The following is a 17,888-nucleotide window of genomic DNA, read 5'->3' on the forward strand; positions in this document are numbered from 1 at the left end:
AAATAATTGTAAGGATCTGATAGTTCCTAAAAGACAGTAAATAATTAATACTTCATTCTGTTGTGATGAAAATAAGTGATAAGTGGAAATATAAAATATTAATATTTCATTCTGATATGATGAAATAGGTGATAAGTGGAAATATAAAATATTAAGAGACTTCCCAGGAACTTAGATGCTATGAAAGTAGGGTCATAGATTCTGAGGCATAGAACTAAAATACTTGGCTTTTTAACTTTGATTCACACTTTTTCCTCCACCCAAATATTTTTCTCACACATTTTGCTTGTTTGAAACCTTCTTAACCTCTATTTCTCATCATGAATATCAGGCCTTTAGAGAAGACTTCCCTGATCACCCACTTTAAAGTTAGTCCCATTCTGATAAAGAAGATGTGGTCTATATATACAATGGAATATTATGCAGCCATCAAAAGGAATGAGATCTTGTCATTTGCAAATACGTGGATGGAACTGGAGGGTGTTATGCTGAGGGAAATAAGTCAATCAGAGAAAGACCTGTATCATATGACCTCACTGATATGAGGAATTCTTAATATCAGGAAACAAACTGAGGGTTGCTGGAGTGGTGGGGGGTGGGGGGATGGGGTGGTTGGGTGATAGACATTGGGGAGGGTATGTGCTGTGAATTGTGCAAGACTGTTGAATCACAGATCTGTACCTCTGAAACAAATAATACAATATATGTTAAAAAAAAAAAAAGATAGCAGGAGGGGAAGAATGAAGGGGGGAATCAGAGGGGGAGATGAACCATGAGAGACGATGGACTCTGAAAAACAAACTGAGGGTTCTAGAGGGGAGGAGGGTGGGAGGCTGGGTTGGCTTGGTGATGGGTATTAAAGAGGGCATGATCTGGGCACCTGGGTGGCTCAGTTGGTTAAGCGACTGCCTTCGGCTCAGGTCATGATCCTGGAGTCCCGGGATCGAGTCCCGCATCCGGCTCCCTGCTCAGCAGGGGGTCTTCTTCTCCCTCTGCCCTCTTCCCTCTCGTGCTCTCTGTCTCTCATTCTCTCTCTCTCAAATAAATAAATAAAATCTTTAAAAAAAAAAAAGAGGGCATGGTCTGCATGGAGCACCGGGTGTTATACACAAACAATGAATCCTGGAACACTACATCAAAAACTAATGATGTAATGTATGGTGATTAACATAACAATAAAAAATTTAAAAAAAAAGAAGATAGTAGGAAGGGAGAAATGAAGGGGGGGAAATCGGTGGGGGAGATGAACCATGAGAGACTATGGACTCTGAGAAACAAACAGGGTTCTAGAGGGGAGGGGGTTGGGGGGATGGGTTAGCCTGGTGATGGGTATTAAAGAGGGCATGCTCTGCATGGAGCACTGGGTGTTATACGCAAACAATGAATCATGGAACACTACATCAAAAACTAATGATGTAGGGCGCCTAGGTGGTTCAGTTGGTTAAGCGACTGCCTTCGGCTCAGGGCATGATCCTGGAGTCCTGGAATTGAGTCCCACATCGGGCTCCCTGCTCAGTGGGGAGTCTGCTTCTCCCTCTGACCCTCTTCCCTCTAGTGCTCTCATTCTCTCTCACTCAAATAAATAAATGAAATCTTTAAAAAAAGAAAAACAACTAAAAAAACTAATGATGTTTTGTATGGTGATTAACATAACATAATAAAATAAAAAAAATAAAAAATAAAGTGAAAAAAATAAAGTTAGTCCCATTCTTAAAGCACCTGCTTTTAATCTCCACGACATGATCACAGTTTGTAATTACTTAGTTTATTGACTTATTCAAGGTCTGCCTTAGCTCATCCTTTACACTGTAAATTCCCTGAGGGCAGAGAACAAGACTGTTTAATCACCCCTATGGAACCATCTGCTAGTGTAGTGCTAAGCACTTAAAGAATCTCAGTGAAAAAAATTTGTAACTATATGAAGGATAGATGTTATGTTAACTAAACGTATTGTGGTAATCATTTTGCAATATATGTTGTACACAAACTTATATGGCGTTGTACGTAATTATATCTCAATAAAACTGGGATTAATTTATTATAAATTAATAAAAATAAATTAACAATATCATTAATGTATTTTATATAATATAATTAATATATTTATATATTTACATATGTAACATAGTTAATATATCTTAATATAATTTTATAGCATAATTAATAATATAAATTATTATAAAATTTATATTTTATATAAAATATAAAATTAATTTATATTAATTAAAAGTAAAACAAAACACTATCAGTAGTAAAATAAACAGGTCAGGCTTCAAACAGTGCCTTTGAAGCCTACTTTCAAGCTCCTTAAATGTATATTTTTTAAAGATTTTATTTTTTATTTGAGAGAGAGAGGGAGGGAGAGTGGAGGGGGAGAGAGAATCTGAAGCAGTCTCCGCATTAAGGGCAGAGCCCGACGCAGGGCTCGATCCCACAACTGAGCTGAAACCAAGAGTCCAATGCTCAAGTGACTGAGCCACCCAGGCGTTCCAAGCTCCTTAAATATTTTTTTTTTTTTTAAAGATTTTATTTATTTATTTGACAGGGAGAGAAACAACGAGAGGGAGAACACAAGCAGGGGGAGCGGGAGAGGGAGAAGCAGGCTTCCCGCTGAGCAGGGAGCCCGATGCGGGGCTCGATCCCAGGACCGTGGGATCATGACCTGAACCGAAGGCAGACGCTTAACGACTGAGCCACCCAGGCGCCCTTTGTGGAAGTTAACACATCTTGTAGACCAGTAGGCTCCTGGGTACACAAATTTCCAGTTGCACTCAGCCCACTTCAATCTAGCAGCTGAGATTGATACACTTGGAAGCTTTCTAAGTTGTCATCATTGCCTGAGGCCCATAAAACTATTGTCTCGATGGAGATAAGTTAGTACGCTCTGTACCTTTCTCTCTAGGCCCCTCAGATCTGACAACTCAGGAAAATCCAAAGAGGGGAACTTCTAAATTTTAAAAGAAACCACTCAGCTGCTTAACAGCTATTTTAATTTTTGTTGTCATTTTTTTGCATGTACATCTGCCTTAAATGAAGTTCCAGTAGTTTTAGTAGGGCAGAGGAAGAAATGTCTAGAAAATGTTTTCTTGGCTAGGAAGCATCTAGAAGACGAGGTGAGCACTAAAGCGCCAAATAGCTCTAGCTGTCTTTAATACAATACCACAAGCAAAGAAAGGCGAACTTCAAATCAATTTTCTTTTCTTGCCTCGCTAATCTCTGAGGAAGTACTTAGAGCTAGTGGTTCAGTCAGTTGAGTGTCCGACTCTTGACTTCGGCTCAGGTCACGATCTCAGGGTCCTGGGAAGCGCCCCGTGTGGGCTCTGCGCCCAGTAGGGAGTCTCCTTGAGGATTCTCTCTCTCCCTGTGCCCCTCTCCCCCACCCCCGCTCGCACACACTCTCTCTCTCTCTTTAAAATAAATAAATAAATCTTTAAAAAATTGTAGTAGTAGACACTGGCAAATTAATTCCCAGTAAGTATTACAATCACTTTGCCCTGAAATTCTGATGACGGCCGTTTCTATACTGTTAGCGAAAACCTGGTTATGTTGTTGAGAGTAACATTTTCCCATTCCCCAGCCAGCAACCTGAAATCGCGTTTGTACAGCTGAAGCGCTGAAGCTCCAGCGCAGGTGAGTGAAATAAAATCTCCCACCAGCCTTTTCCTGCTTTTCTGAGGAAACTGAAGCTGAGGCAAAGCTCCATGCTGAAACCATTGCGTTGTGTTGCAAAAAAAAAAAATTAATTAATTAATAAAAAATGCAGCAATCAACTATTTTCTAGTGAGGTATAAATTACTTGAGGGTAATTCTCTGGAAAGATCTTCAGTGAGAGACGTGAGTTTCAAACTTCTTTTGGATTATTTGTGATCAGAACAAGTTTCTCTTAATTTCTGTGAGAAAGTGCAAAGGTTTAAGGTATTTGGTTCATAAAGAGCAGGCAAGCCATTGCCCCTAAACTGAAACATTTATTTTCTCCTCTTCACCTTTTTTATGGTCTTTTACCTGAAATTCCGGGTTAGCACTGGGAGGTAATTCATTGATAGACCCATTCCTTTTTCTTTAGGAGGGTGACTTTGACCAAAACAACACATTCTTTGCTGATAATTTCTTTTTTTTTTTTCTGTTCCCTCTCTTCCTTTAAAAACCTTTCCTTTTCTGCAGCTTGATGGAGTTCCTTTCTATTTCCTAGATGAAATACTATCCAGTTCATGAATTGCTGAATAAAGCCAATTTAATCTTTAAATGTAATTCAATGAATTTCATTTAATATCATATTGTGATAATTAGATTGGCTCTTAAATTCGAAGAGAAAATGCTGACACTTAGAATTCAATGTAAAAGCATCTTTTAAAAAATATAGATATAAATTGTGAAGATATTAAGGAGCAGTGTGATTTAAACCAATATTAAGTTCATCATCTGGAATATGCATAGACAAACTGATGCCTATTAGGACGAACACATATGTATGCATGCTTTTTGTGGTGTTTTGGCTTAATGAAAATCCATATGTCTGGCCTAATTTTTGCAGACAGCTCTTATTTTCGTAGTAAAGGCAGAGAAAAGATTACCAAAACCAGAGTGCTCAGTGGAATATAGTTTTCTTTCTTCTGTCCATATTTATACTAGAATCTCTCTTTTTATTTTTTTGAAGTAATCTCTAGGCCCAACATGGAGCTTGAACTCACAACCCCTGAGATCAAGAGGCGCATGCTCTATTGCCTGAGCCCGCCAGGCGCCCCACTAGTATATCTTCCCATGTCTGTTCCGTGGGTTTTTTACTGTAGTAGTGACAAGCTCTGGCAAGAGCAACGACTTACTCCAATTACATCTCTATGAAACTGAATGGTTAATAAAAGGTTTACATTTTTTTCCCATAATATATTAAATAAGAAATGTTATGCTTACATGTGAAAACATAGAGTGTTCTACTACCTACATGTCATTTTGAGTCTATCAAAACGTGTAATACTATTTTAAAAAACTCAATAACACAGTTTGGATTAGTGTTTGCAAATTCTAAGAGTTGCTCAAAAAGCTCTGAAAAATCTAAGGCTAAGGCTGCACTGTCAAAAAGGAGTGACCTTTTGCCAGAGATGGCTATTATGCAATTGAAATCTGACTAGTCTGAATTGAGGTGTTGCCGTTAGTGAAATTCACACCGGATCTCAAAGACTTAGTATGGAAAAAAGGAATGTTATGTATCTCCCTAATAACTTTTATTGATTTCTTATAGAAATATTTGGGATATTTTGGGTTAAATAAAATGTACTCTTCAAATTATGTTGTTTCTTTTAGCCTTTTAAATATGGCTACTAGAATATTTATGTTACCAATGAGGCTTGCATTACATTTTGATTGGAGAGCAGGGCTCTCCAGGCCAAGGATTAGCTGTTTCAATCTTAATTTCTTATTGGCTCTGTCTTTAGAATGCTTTTTGTTGCTTCTTGCTACTGAACAAGGTAAATTATGGGCTTACAGTGGGTTTTCTGTAGATAATTCTGAATAGTTGTTGATTACTCACTTAAGAGTCCCTGGGGTGATGGTCCCTTTCAGGTAGAAAGGCCAACTTCACTTAGAAAGGGTACAACTAGAGACTCAATACCAGGAATCTTTAACTTTGTAGGCGATTCCTTGTGATATAAGAACAAAATAAATGCTTTCCTTCCTTCCTCCCAAACTTTTTGGCTAATCTATGTTAAAAGCTAAAGTGTACCCAGCTATCTAGGAGGGACGTTTATGTTCCACTTGTAGCAGTGAGAAACCCACGTGATCTAAAATTCATTTCCTTTACTTTCACTCTTCTAAAATAGCGCATTCTGTATTTCTTGGGGAAAGTAATGTTTGACTTTTTCTCAGTTTTGTAAGCACTTAATTTCCAAGTACTGCGTTGGTGATAACATGAAAGAGTATGGCAAAAATTGAAAGCCACATAATTCTTGTTTGTGATCCACATAATGATTTCTGTAAAAGAGCTCTGGGGATTCTGTCCTGAAATTTTCTGGTAAGATTAAGGCTTTTTATAATGTTAGCAAGTATGTGAAAAATTGGAATATTTATATAGATACATCATTTTGTAGAATATGAATGTCTCAGAGAAGAGTTAATGCTCCATATAAGATATGGGTACTATAGACACAGTGGTTAAAATCTTACTTGTCTTGTTAGATTCTGCTTTCAAGTTTCTGATTTGGCTTGATGAACTGGGAAATAATTTTCAAAATAATAATAATTTCCATTCTTTTACTCATTCACTAGACATTTGTTGACCCTCAGCTCTGGTGAGAGGCTTCATGATAAAGCAGGTGCTCAACCACAGCATTATTGGCATTTTGGGCTGGATCATTCTTGGTTGAAGAGAAGGTACTCTCCTATGCATAGTGTTTAGCAACATTGTTTGTACCAGCAGCATCCATTATGACAACCCAAAATGTCTCCAGATAGGGTCAAATATTCCCTGGGGAGCAAAATCATCTCCTCAGTTGAGAAGCATTGATGATAGCAAGAAAGAGCAGATGGGAGTTGGAGGTGGGAGTGGGAGAAAGACCAGGGAAATGGCAGTTGGGATTGAAGAGATGAGTGGATTTAAGAGACATAAGGAGGAAGACTAGAGAAGTCTCTGTGATTGGTAAATTGTGTGGACTGAGGGAAAGGCAGGAGTTAGCAACAAGTTGGGTTTGGCCAACTGCAGAGATTGTGGTGCTATTACTGAGCAAAAAAAAAAAAAAAATAATGGAGGATGAAATATGCCAGACAAGAGGAGTCCCATTTCACATATGGTGGGTTTGAATGGGGACATGACAATGGAACTGTTGTCCAGAAAGTGGGTCCAGGAGTCTGTAGTATAGGAGTAAAGTCTGGACTGAGAGGCAGATTGAGGAGGCCAAGTCTTAGGAAATGGTATCAGGACAGAGTTGTCTTTCAAGAGAAGGTTATTCACCTGCCAGAGAAAAGAGTGAGTTGGATATTAACATCCAATCTGATCGTTTTGTTAGAGATTCTCAAACATTTCACTAAGATGAAGCAGAGAGAAAACTAAAAACACACGTATCAAAACATTTCAGTATTGAGAGATACTGAATTGAGAGAATGATGGAGGAGGAGGAGAGCTGAAAGAAGAGAGAAAAAGAAATGACATATAACTCAGAGAGGTAAAAGTGAAGAGAGGAAGGTTACTTATTCATTTACTGTTTATTGAGTGCTATTAACCATTATATGATTTTTATTTCAAAGACACTGGGAAATTCACAGATTCTTGCAACCCACTTTCTTATACCACATTTTAGTATGAAAAATTTCAAACATATAGAAGAGTGGAAAAAATTTTACAGCAATAGCATGTATCTATCACCTAGATTATACAATTAAAATTTAAATATACTTGCTTTATTATGTTATCTATCCATATATCCATCCATCCATTAAAGCATCTTAATTTTTTGATGCCTTTTGAGTAAGTTGCAGAGCTCAGTACATTTATCCCAACTACACTCACATATGCCTATTATGAGCTGACATTCAACATTTGTTTAAAATTTTCCAATCTACTTATATTATTTTTAAAGTCCATATCCAATTGCCTCTATTGGAAAATGGGTAGCAACTAATTTTATATACTTTTTTTGGTGACCTGTTTGGGATGCTAATACTAAAGACTTTTACTAACAGTTACGCTAGGTTGGAGTCTTGAATATAGAGGCCATTTCTTTTCTGTACCCTGGTATTTAGTATTTGGCCAGGCACAAGGTAGGATCTCTATTTATTAAATGCATTTTCTGCAGCTAGAGATAGGATATCCTGTCTTGATCAAATGGAGTTCAGCTTAGGCCATGTCCCAGGCATCTTTGGGATTACTAAATACTGTTTGCCTTCATGATGCCCTTACCAGTCCATGAAAGAATAAACTATGTAGTGTTGTTTGTTATAAAGAATTTGGAACCTAAATCTATAGGTTCAAGTATTGTCTTTGCTGCTATGTGACCTTGGACAAATCTCTTAGCCTGATTCATTTATTAAATTGGATTTGAGGGTACCTACCTACATTTGATGCCCACACTGTGAGTTTCCAACTAGCCTTTGCATGTAGTAGAACTTTGTTGCCTGTGACCTGCTCCCAAATTGTCATTTGTTATTTCGCATTCAAAGGATGTGAAAGCATCAGCAGTCTTCACTCTCCTTTTCCTCTCTCCTGTCCTCCCTCCCTGCCTTCTCTCCTTTTTTTTTTTTTTTTAATCTCTGGAACTTAAATATATTACAGAAGTAAATAGTAAACAAACAAAAAACCCCAAATAGTTCAGAGTCAAAGACATCTTGTCAAGGAAAGAGCAAAAATAAAAATCCATAGTACCTTAGTGTTCAAAGAGGCAGAAAATTCTGAAAGCCTTAGGCGAATTGTGCCCTCATAGAAGGATCCTACATTCTAGAAGAGAGCAGTCTTGTGAAAGAGGGGGAAACAAAGGCTTTTTAAGCGCTCCAGAACTGTTGAGAGACAGGGTTGTTAACCCTGCTAGAGTTATTAAAGTTGATTTCTCCAAACCATTTACTCAAAAAGACCACCTGAAGTGACTGGCTGCCTGATTTTAAATTATCTCTTTTTAAGAACATAATTTGAAAAATGCTAGTAATTATTGCTACATAATCCTTTTACATCGAAGATTTATAGGACTGTTTTTCTTTGTTGTTTTTTTGTTTTGTTTTTTAGATAAAAATGGTTAAGGAAAGAGGTTTAAAATGTAGTTCACAATATGCAAGGGAACATTTTTTGCTTGTTGCATTTAAATTGCATCATATAATATGTAGTACTTTTTCCTCCTTTGGGCTTACTTTAAAATACACGTCCGATAGCTACTCCATATTTTCAAAGTGGTTACTGATGAATTTGCAACTCAAATACTTATAACATTATTGATTGATGCTGCTTTAATCTCTTGAAGCTTCTTTAGATATCTATGATGTTTAAAAATGTTTTTTAAATATGGGTAAATTAATTTCCTAAGTAACAGTGACAAGATTTACAATGAAGGAAGTTTTTATATTAATATAGGACCCAGAATGTTAAGAAACTCTGTTACCGTAAACTGTTACAAACTTTTATAATAGAGGCAAGGACAAAGTTTGCCTTGAAGGGTTTGCTTGGGAAGCAGTGGTTTATACCATAACATCTGATTTCATGTGTTTGTGCCAAGAGTGTTTCCTTTTTGTCTTTTTCCTTTTTATATGCAACAACAATAGGAGCATGTTTAATATTGATGAGTTTGACCTCCTGGGAATTATAGTATATGTACCCTTTTGGAATACAAATGCTATTTGATTTATATGGTAAATACATAGAATTTTGGAGATTAGCATTTTAATCAACTCTAAATCTCCTAGGAATTTTTTTTTCCCCTCACCTTGCCATTTTGTCAAGAAAAGTTTGAAAAATGAATTTTTGAAATGGCAGCTAATGTTCTCTCACGTAGATAGATGCAAGGTCTGCATGAAACATAAAAGCATTACTGTATGTAGTAACCTTTCCTAAAGCATGTGCTCAAGCACATTAACACTGTTCAAGATGATCAGTTATTAAAAGAACAATCCATTCATTCAACAAATATTTATTGAGGAGCCATGCTTCTGCAGGCACGTTGGGGGGAGGGGGTGGGTAGTATATATGGCTTCGATATGGTAGGACCTCCAAATTGGAACGTGGCTTCAGTTTCCCCCCATCTAAAATTCTTTTTTGTTTAACTTTTTTCATCGCAGGTCTGGAGCTTTGAAGTTCCTTGTGTATCTTCCAGCTGACGAACTTTTTCCACGGGGACAATGCATTCGATTCACACGGTGGAGATGAAAGTCCCCGAGATTGAGCAAACATTTTTCGCGCCCCGCTTCGGTGAGGGGCCAAGCGAGGGCGGAGGGGTCGGCGGCGGCCATGGGGGGGCCAGGCCCGGACTGCGTTCTGCGCTGCCATTGGCTGGCTCTGGGTGCTGCACTGAGCATGTTCGAGCCCCGCTTGCTCTGAGCTGCAGGCACTGGCACGGCAGCCGCGGGAGCAGGCACGCATTGTGCAAAGAAGCGGCAGATGCGAGCAGGGCCAGCCCCACGCGCGTTGGCCTCCTCGCCCAGAGGCTTGCCGGGCCGCTTGACTGGCGCCCGTGCCTCCCCCTGTGCGGGCTGGGGGCCAAGGAGGGCCGGCATGGCCTGAGTGTTGGAGGCGCCTCGGCTCAGCGGCGGGATTGCAACATGGGGAACCAGGATGGGAAGCTGAAGAGGAGCGCAGGTGATGCCCTGCACGAAGGCGGAAGCAGCGCAGAGGATGCTGTTGGGCCCAGAGATGTGGAAGCCACAAAGAAGGGGAGCGGGGGCAAGAAGGCGCTGGGGAAGCACGGCAAGGGGGGAGGGGGTGGCGGCGGGGGGGAGCCAGGCAAGAAGAAGAGCAAGTCGGAATCTAGAGCCTCAGTGTTTTCCAACCTGCGGATCAGGAAGAACCTGTCCAAGGGGAAAAGCACCGGCGGCTCCCGCGAGGATGTGCTGGACTCCCAGGCCCTGCAGACCGGGGAGCTGGACAGCGCGCATTCTCTGGTCACCAAGACTCCAGACCTCAGCCTCTCGGCAGACGAGACGGGCCTGTCGGATACCGAGTGTGCTGACCCATTCGAGGTAGCCCGTCCAAGTGGCCATGGACCCACTGATGCAGGGGTTGGGGGCAGGGTGGTCTTGGAGGATTTGGAAACAGCCGTGGGGATGCAGGATGGACAAAGGACCAGTTCAGGCTCGGACACGGACATCTATAGCTTCCACTCGGCCACGGAGCAAGAGGATTTGCTTTCAGACATTCAGCAGGCGATCCGCCAGCAGCAGCAGCGGCAGCAGCAGCGGGGCTCCGAGGAGCCTGCAGCGCCCTCCGCAGCCGCCTCCCCCCAGCCCGGGGCCTTCTTGGGCCTGGACCAGTACTTGCTGGGGTCCAGCAGCACAGCCCGAGAGGCCCCTTGCAGTCCTGACCCGGAGCGGGCTCTGTCTGCGCTGTCTGACCTGCCTGGCAGCCTGGCCGCGGAGCCCCAGGTGCCTGAGCAGCCACCGCCCCCCAGCAGCCCTGGAGCCTTGGCGATGCCTGGCCTGCCTGAGGGCCAGCCCGCAGCCGCAGCCTCGCCCTCCTCCCCCGCCTTCCCGTTCCCCGAGGCCCCGCCGGGAGAGGGCTCGGCCAGAGCCGCCGGCCCAGGGGCTGGGGACACTGACGAGGAGGGCGAGGAAGATGCATTTGAGGATGCCCCCCGAGACTCTCCAGGGGAGACGTGGGGCCCGGGGGTGGGAGAGATTCCCCCGAGGCTGGGGGCAGAGCCCGAGGGGGAGCCCAGCAGGCCCGGCGCCCCGGCAGCTGCCTCCCTGCCCAGCAGCCCTGCGCCCAGCCCGCGCTGCTTCAAGCCCTACCCGCTCATCACTCCCTGCTACATCAAGACCACCACCCGGCAGCTCAGCTCGCCTAATCACTCTCCCTCTCAGTCCCCCAGCCAGAGCCCCAGGATCAAGAGGCGGCTAGAGCCCTCCCTGAGCCGGGAGCCCAGGGCTGCCCTAGTCTCGGCCGCCGCTCCAGCCAAGAAGCACCGGGCTGAGAGCGGCCTCGCTTGCGGCCTCAGCCGCTCAGCCGACTGGACTGAGGAGCTGGGCAGCCGCGCGCCCCCGGCCGGGGGCTCTGCGCACCTGCTGGAACGCGGGGCGGCCTCGGAGGGGAGCGGCGGGGCGCCACCAGCGCAGGCAGCCAAGGTGTCTGGGGCACAGGCGGCTGCTGATTGTTTCCAGAACGTGTTCACAGGTGAGTGCTCCCTGCCGCCGGGTTGCCTGCCAATCAGGGCCTTCCGCCCTCACCTGCTCTCCTTGCTCTGAGACGCCTAGACCTGCTTAGGGCATGTCCTGCCTTCTGAGGGGAGTCCTTTTCAGGTCCTGCACACCAGTTCAGTAAAATTTGTTTCTTCTCTTTTCTTTTCTTTTTCCTTTCCTTTCCTTTTTTCTTTCTTTATATGCAGAGAGAACAACTTTGTTGGGTCTCTCCTAAGTCATCTCAAGAAAGGGCTCCTCTGTCCATTTCTCCAAAACGTGCTGTTCTCTATGTCCAGGGTCCCGCCAGGCAGATCAACTCTTTTTTTTTTTTTGGCATAGTTAGCTGAGCCATCATTCTCTTTCTGTCCTTATCCCCACAGCATTAAAAAGAACAAAATTGTTAATGATTCTTTGACAAGGGTCAATGTTGGAGAAACAAATAATTTATTCCAGTACTATCCAGAGGCGATCTCTGACTGCTCTAGTATGTGTGTGTGTATGTATGTATGTAATATGTAGTTTCTGTTTTGCAGCAATCTGGGTAGACTACTCATAGAAGTTAAGGGAACATTCCTGTTTGCTGATGCAACCAAATCTGATACATGGTATTAGAAAGTTAATAAATAATGAAATAGAATATTAGAGATAATTTTCATTTGGTTTTATGTCCAATCAAAACAGGGTATAGCTTGGAGATAGTGAAGGTGAGAAACCAAAAGGACATGTAATCCAACTGGTACCTCTCTTTAGCCTTTGTAATAGATTCTGATGGGCACCATAAAAGCCCAGCTAGGGGGTCCACTTACTGTGATTAAAAAGCAAGTAGTATAATGAGTTTATCCTTTCTTATAGGCTTCTAGGTCCCAAGGCCTTACTTGAAGTACCCACTGGTAGAGTGACAGTTTGTTTCATGTTCTCTTACTTCTACTCTTAATTATTAAAGGAAATATTGACTGAAAGAATTTAAGGAGTAGGAAAGAATGAAAATTTATGCAATTACTGGTAGGTTTGTGATAAATAATTGAATGATTAAAAATTTCAAATGTAATTTGGAAAGCTTAACATCCTCTGTTCTATTACTTTAATAAATGGGTTATCGATAAAACATTTCTTAAGTGACATTTCTCAATGGGCATAGTGACTTTGGCTAAATGCCATTAATGTTGTGGTAGTTACGTGTATTACTACATTTTTATTTTCACTTATGGATTACCTTTTATTTTACATTTCTAGATCCTTAAGAGTAGCCTTTTTTATTCACTTTGTTCATTTATTTATTGCTTGCTCCCTTTCCCTCTCTCGCTCTCTTTTTTAACTTCTCCTCCCTTCCCTTTATTGTGTAGGTTAAATTAAAAGTAATGCTTATAGTCTAAAACCCTTCAGATAAATTGTAAAGAAAAAAAAATCCCTGAAAGACCATTTTTGAAGGAAGAAGACAGGAAAGTTCTTGAGTTAGTTTTGTGAATTTAGTGTTGGTGAGAAATCATGTTTCCTCTTTACCTAGGTAATCATTCATTTATAAATATATATGTGTATATATGTATTTTTTAAAAAAGATTTATTTGAGAGCGAGTGCATGCACAGGGGAAGGGGGAGGGGTGGGGGAGAGAACCTCAAGCAGATTCCCCACTGAGCACAGAGCCCAGACTTGGGGCTAGATCCCAGGACCCTGAGATCATGATCTGATCGAAACCAAGAGTCAGACATTCAACCCACCGAGCCACCCGGGCGCCCCTGTAAATATATATTTTTAAATGAAAATATCACCATGATTCACATTATCATTTATTAATATTAATGGTTGCTCTTTCTAATAGCATTAGACTTTGGATATACATTCATTTCTTAAATTTTACAGATGTATATGTGTATATTCTGGGTACCCACATTATACCAGGCAATATGTTAGTGGCAGGACCTACAAAGGTCATTAAATCATGGTTCTGCCTCTCCAGGGCTCCCTGAGTACTCAGGGGCAATGGAGAGGTGTAGTGCAGTCCTCTGGGAGTATCAAGGGTAAAGGGACTGATCTCCTTGGCAGGAGTCAGGGAAAAAGACTTCATAGGAAGATTGATCAGAGTCCTTAACCAACTGAGCCACCCAGGCGCCCCTATTTTTTTTTTTTTTATTTATTTGAGACAGAAGATTGATCAGAGTCCTGAAGATCATAGGCCCTAAACAGGTTGAAGATTTATTTTCCTTAAGAGGAGGGGGAAAAAAAGCTTATTCTTGTTACTTGCATTGTATTTTAATTTGCTAAGTATTTCCAAATTTGAAATTTCAGACTCTTAAAGGAGTCCTGTTCAGTAAGCACCTGTTTTCTGTTGGCTGCTCCAGGGAGAATTTTTTACCCTGCAGGGCAAAAGTGCAGTGTGAGTTGTTTTAATATGGACATCACCGACTTTGTCTTTGATGTTTGGATGCAGCTGGTCAGTGATCAGTGGATATTTGTGTAGCCATTTCCATATATTTATCTCACCCACTCACTCTCTTTAAAACAAATCGATAGGTTTAACCTAATCTTGTTAAGGGGAAATGGAGGTAGGTAAAGAGATGAAGTGACTTTTTCAAGGTCACACTGTGACTCATTCAGAGGCAGAGCCAGAAATAGAAGCCGAGTCTACTGATTTAAGTGTGAATGTTTTTGCTTAGTACTCATTTTTGAATGTTTGGTAATGTAAGACAACACAGAGTAAAAACGGTTTATAAAAAATACAGAATTTGAAGTCTTCACTTATGAGATTTTTCAGGTTCTGTTTTTAATAAGGTCAATCCCTTTAATGGTTGAACATCTGGCCTTCCTTGGGCTGGAAGAAGAGTGATTGTTGGTCAGACTGAAGCAGATTCTCTCTGGGCAGCTCTCAGGGAAACTGTTTTTGTGGTGGTATAGTGAATCCAGAAGGACACATGCCCCTGTTTCTCCATTGCCAACTGTTTTCTTGTCATCTGGTATCACATTTGGTTCTTTACCATCCTCTACAGTTTTATGGTGTCTTGGGTATTACCAGAGGCCTGAGGAACAGTGGCATTCTCCTTAGGGAAATTGGTTTTTTTTGGCCTTAATTTTGCATGTCTTTGGATCCATTAATTGCCCGCTGCCTTTGAAGCAGGTGATCATTATATCTATAAGCCTCCATAAACATCTTTTATTTTTAAACCATAGAATGAGGGTTGTCAGCTCTGAGGAAAGGAACAGATGTTTTTCGTTTTTTTACCGCCTTTCAAATGTAGGGAGAAAATTCAAGTGGAAAGAGATCTTCGTGGCATGTGTTTGTATTTGTTTGGTAGATATAAAAACATTTAGTGATGACGGAGACCAAAACTTTATTTTGTTTTAGCTGTTAAAAACTGATGATGTTTTAGGGCATTGCACTGAAATATTCCCACAGTTAATTTGTTTGACATACATCTGTTTCAGTGTTGAGTAGAAAAAAATGGCTTCTGAAATTTGAGAGGTTCCTTTGTACATTGAGTCTAGTAGAAGCTTGTTAATAGATTTTTGCAGTTCGTTAAAGTTTGGACATATAAAATGTTAAATTTGTGATGTCAAATCACTTTTGATAGGAATCTTTCCAAAATCAATTATGTGCTGATCTGTCCTTTTTTAAACACATGGAATCAAAGTTTAATCTGTTTTAAGTGGCTTAATGTCATCTTCAGGCATGTCATTTCTACATGCTGTGAAAACATTGGGGATGCCCTCAACAGCTCATCAAGTGTGGAGGCTGCTGGCTCCTGTCTGTCCTTTCTGAGTTTTTGCATCTTTGTTTCCTGACTCTTTCCTTCCCATCAGCTATTCATTCACAGAGCTTTCTCTCGTCGCCACCCCTCATACTTCTGATTTGATTTTTCTGATCAATTTGTTATCGGTTGGCAAATCCTATAATTATGATGTCAAGTTATATTTATTACATTTCTACTAAATGCCAGACACTGTGTGGTGCATTCCATAATTATCTGTAATCCTTAGAACCGTCTTGAAGTATAGCTATTTATCTCCCTTTTCGCAATGAGCTAAGCAAGGTCCAGACAAGTGAAGTAACTTGCCTAAGGGCATTAAGCTAGTAAAAGCTTCATCTAGGGTATGTACTTAGATAAGCAAATCTGTTGTTAACGTGTATAAAATAAAATCAAGTGTATCAGTGAGCTTTTAAATGACTTGCTAATTAGTAAATGGCTTGCGCATTAGCATTTGGATTGTATGACTCTCATTTTGGCTTTTCTAAAGGTTATCTTGATTTTTATATCCATAGAGATACTCCACTCTAGGAGTACAGGTTTTCTTATATAGCTTGTTAAATTATTTAACTGTGAATTTGTGAAGGCCAGTTGCTGTCTTATTTCTCATGTCAGCATCTGACAGAGTATAGATGTCCTTCATGTCCAATACCTGTCCAATACATGAAGGAAAGTCAGAAATCATCCCTGATGTGTATATATAATCCATCTGTCTTTCTATAACAGGAAAGGGGATTATATGAATGCTGTTCTTTTTCCTGTATTTTGACTTACTGGGTTCCATATATCAGAATAGATTTTGGTAACAAAAGCTGGGACTGGAAGCCCTATTCTTAAATCATTTTAGTTTGGTCTGAAACATCCTTTCTCATGATTTCTTTAAGACTATTTTGGATTGAAGTCTAGTACCCCAGTGATGGGTTCTAATGACTGCTTTATGAGCTGAGGACTGGCCTACTTTTAAGCGCATTTAGGCACGAGGATGTAAGCCATGTGTATTTGAAATTGAACAGGTGCTTTAATTTTTTTTTAATTTTTATTTTTTTTAGATTTTATTTATTTGACAGAGAGAGACACAGTGAGAGAGGGAACACAAGCAGGGGGAGTGGGAGAAGGAGAAGCAGGCTTCCCGCCGAGCAGGGAGCCCGGTGCGGGGCTCGATCCCAGGACCCTGGGATCATGACCTGAGCCGAAGGCAGACGCTTAACGACTGAGCCACCCAGGCGCCCCGAACAGGTGCTTTTAGAGCTGTGTTTCCTTCTGATTCTATTAAAAAGGTGATGAACACATACACTCAGCTGATGGTATAGCAGTTATTCTATTATTCTAGATAAATTGGTATCCTAGCTTTTTTAAGTGACTCTCAAGTAACTTTTCCTTACATATGTGAAGCTAGAGGAGTAATTTCAAATTGATAATGTTAAGATTAAATGAAATAGGATATATAAAGCCACTACGACTCTGCCTGGTGTGTAGGAGGCACATAATTGGTGCTATTTGCTTTCCTCTCCTGCTTCGTTGCTCAAAGTGGTCCAAAACCGAATTGGTTAAAACAAAACAAAACACCTCTGAAATTGTATGCAGAAGCTTGATTAATATACCTAATCACTGTTTTATTCCCAATCATTTATGCATCATTTTTCCCCCCTTTTATCATTCTCTATGATTATAGGTTTCCTTCCAGGTTTAGATAAGGAAAGCATACGATGGAGGTATGGCTGTGTGATTAGGTGCAGTTGCTAAGTTTTCAAGGAGGGGTGGGGAAGACGAGGCAGCAGGCTGACACCCTTAGGGTTTATATTCTGCACAGCATCTGGGTGGCAACGCTTGACTTTGCAGCCTTAACCTCCCGTAATTTCCTTCATAAGCTCTCAACTCTAGACAAGTTAACCTGCTTACTGCTTTATGAATGTGCATTTCATTTTCCTGACTTGTGCCTTTGTCTTGAAGTTTTTATCCTCTTGGACCATGCTATTTGTCTCTCTTGATTTAGCATCTGGAAGGGCTGATTAAATTCCCATTTTCATTTTTTGTGTCTTTATCAACTACCCCTAACTGGCGTCCTTTATTTCAGTATCTCTGCATTTACCGTCTGCCTCATATACTTCTTGGGTTTAGGGATTCATTGGTCTTTTTTCTCACCTGTTTCTGCTTTTCCTTCCTCCTTGTATACACACCTGATTCTGTCCATCATCTAATCTTCTATCAACACATCCACCAGTATCTTTTCTGTGCCTGCTGTGGGCCAGTGAATGTGATTCATAAAGACCTCAGCATACTGAGGTCTTTATGAATAATTGTTTGCCACTTTAAAAATTTTTACTTATTTTTTTAAATACTTGATTTATTTACTT

The 17,888-nt window shown here is 41.0% G+C and overlaps 1 protein-coding gene across 1 annotated transcript in view; it reads left to right on the forward strand.

Moving 5' to 3' along the window:
• Positions 1 to 10,224: 10,224 nt before the first annotated feature.
• FMN2 (formin 2) overlaps positions 10,225 to 17,888 on the forward strand; it is a 372,667-nt gene continuing 365,003 nt past the window's right edge. Inside the window, exon 1 of the mRNA XM_035010926.1 lies at positions 10,225 to 11,791. Coding sequence (XP_034866817.1) covers positions 10,225 to 11,791 — 1,567 coding nt within the window. The remainder of the gene's footprint in view (positions 11,792 to 17,888) is intronic.

This window comes from Mirounga leonina, unplaced genomic scaffold (assembly GCF_011800145.1).
Source record: "Mirounga leonina isolate KUSES-001 unplaced genomic scaffold, KU_Mleo_1.0 Mir_154, whole genome shotgun sequence".
NCBI lineage: Eukaryota > Metazoa > Chordata > Mammalia > Carnivora > Phocidae > Mirounga > Mirounga leonina.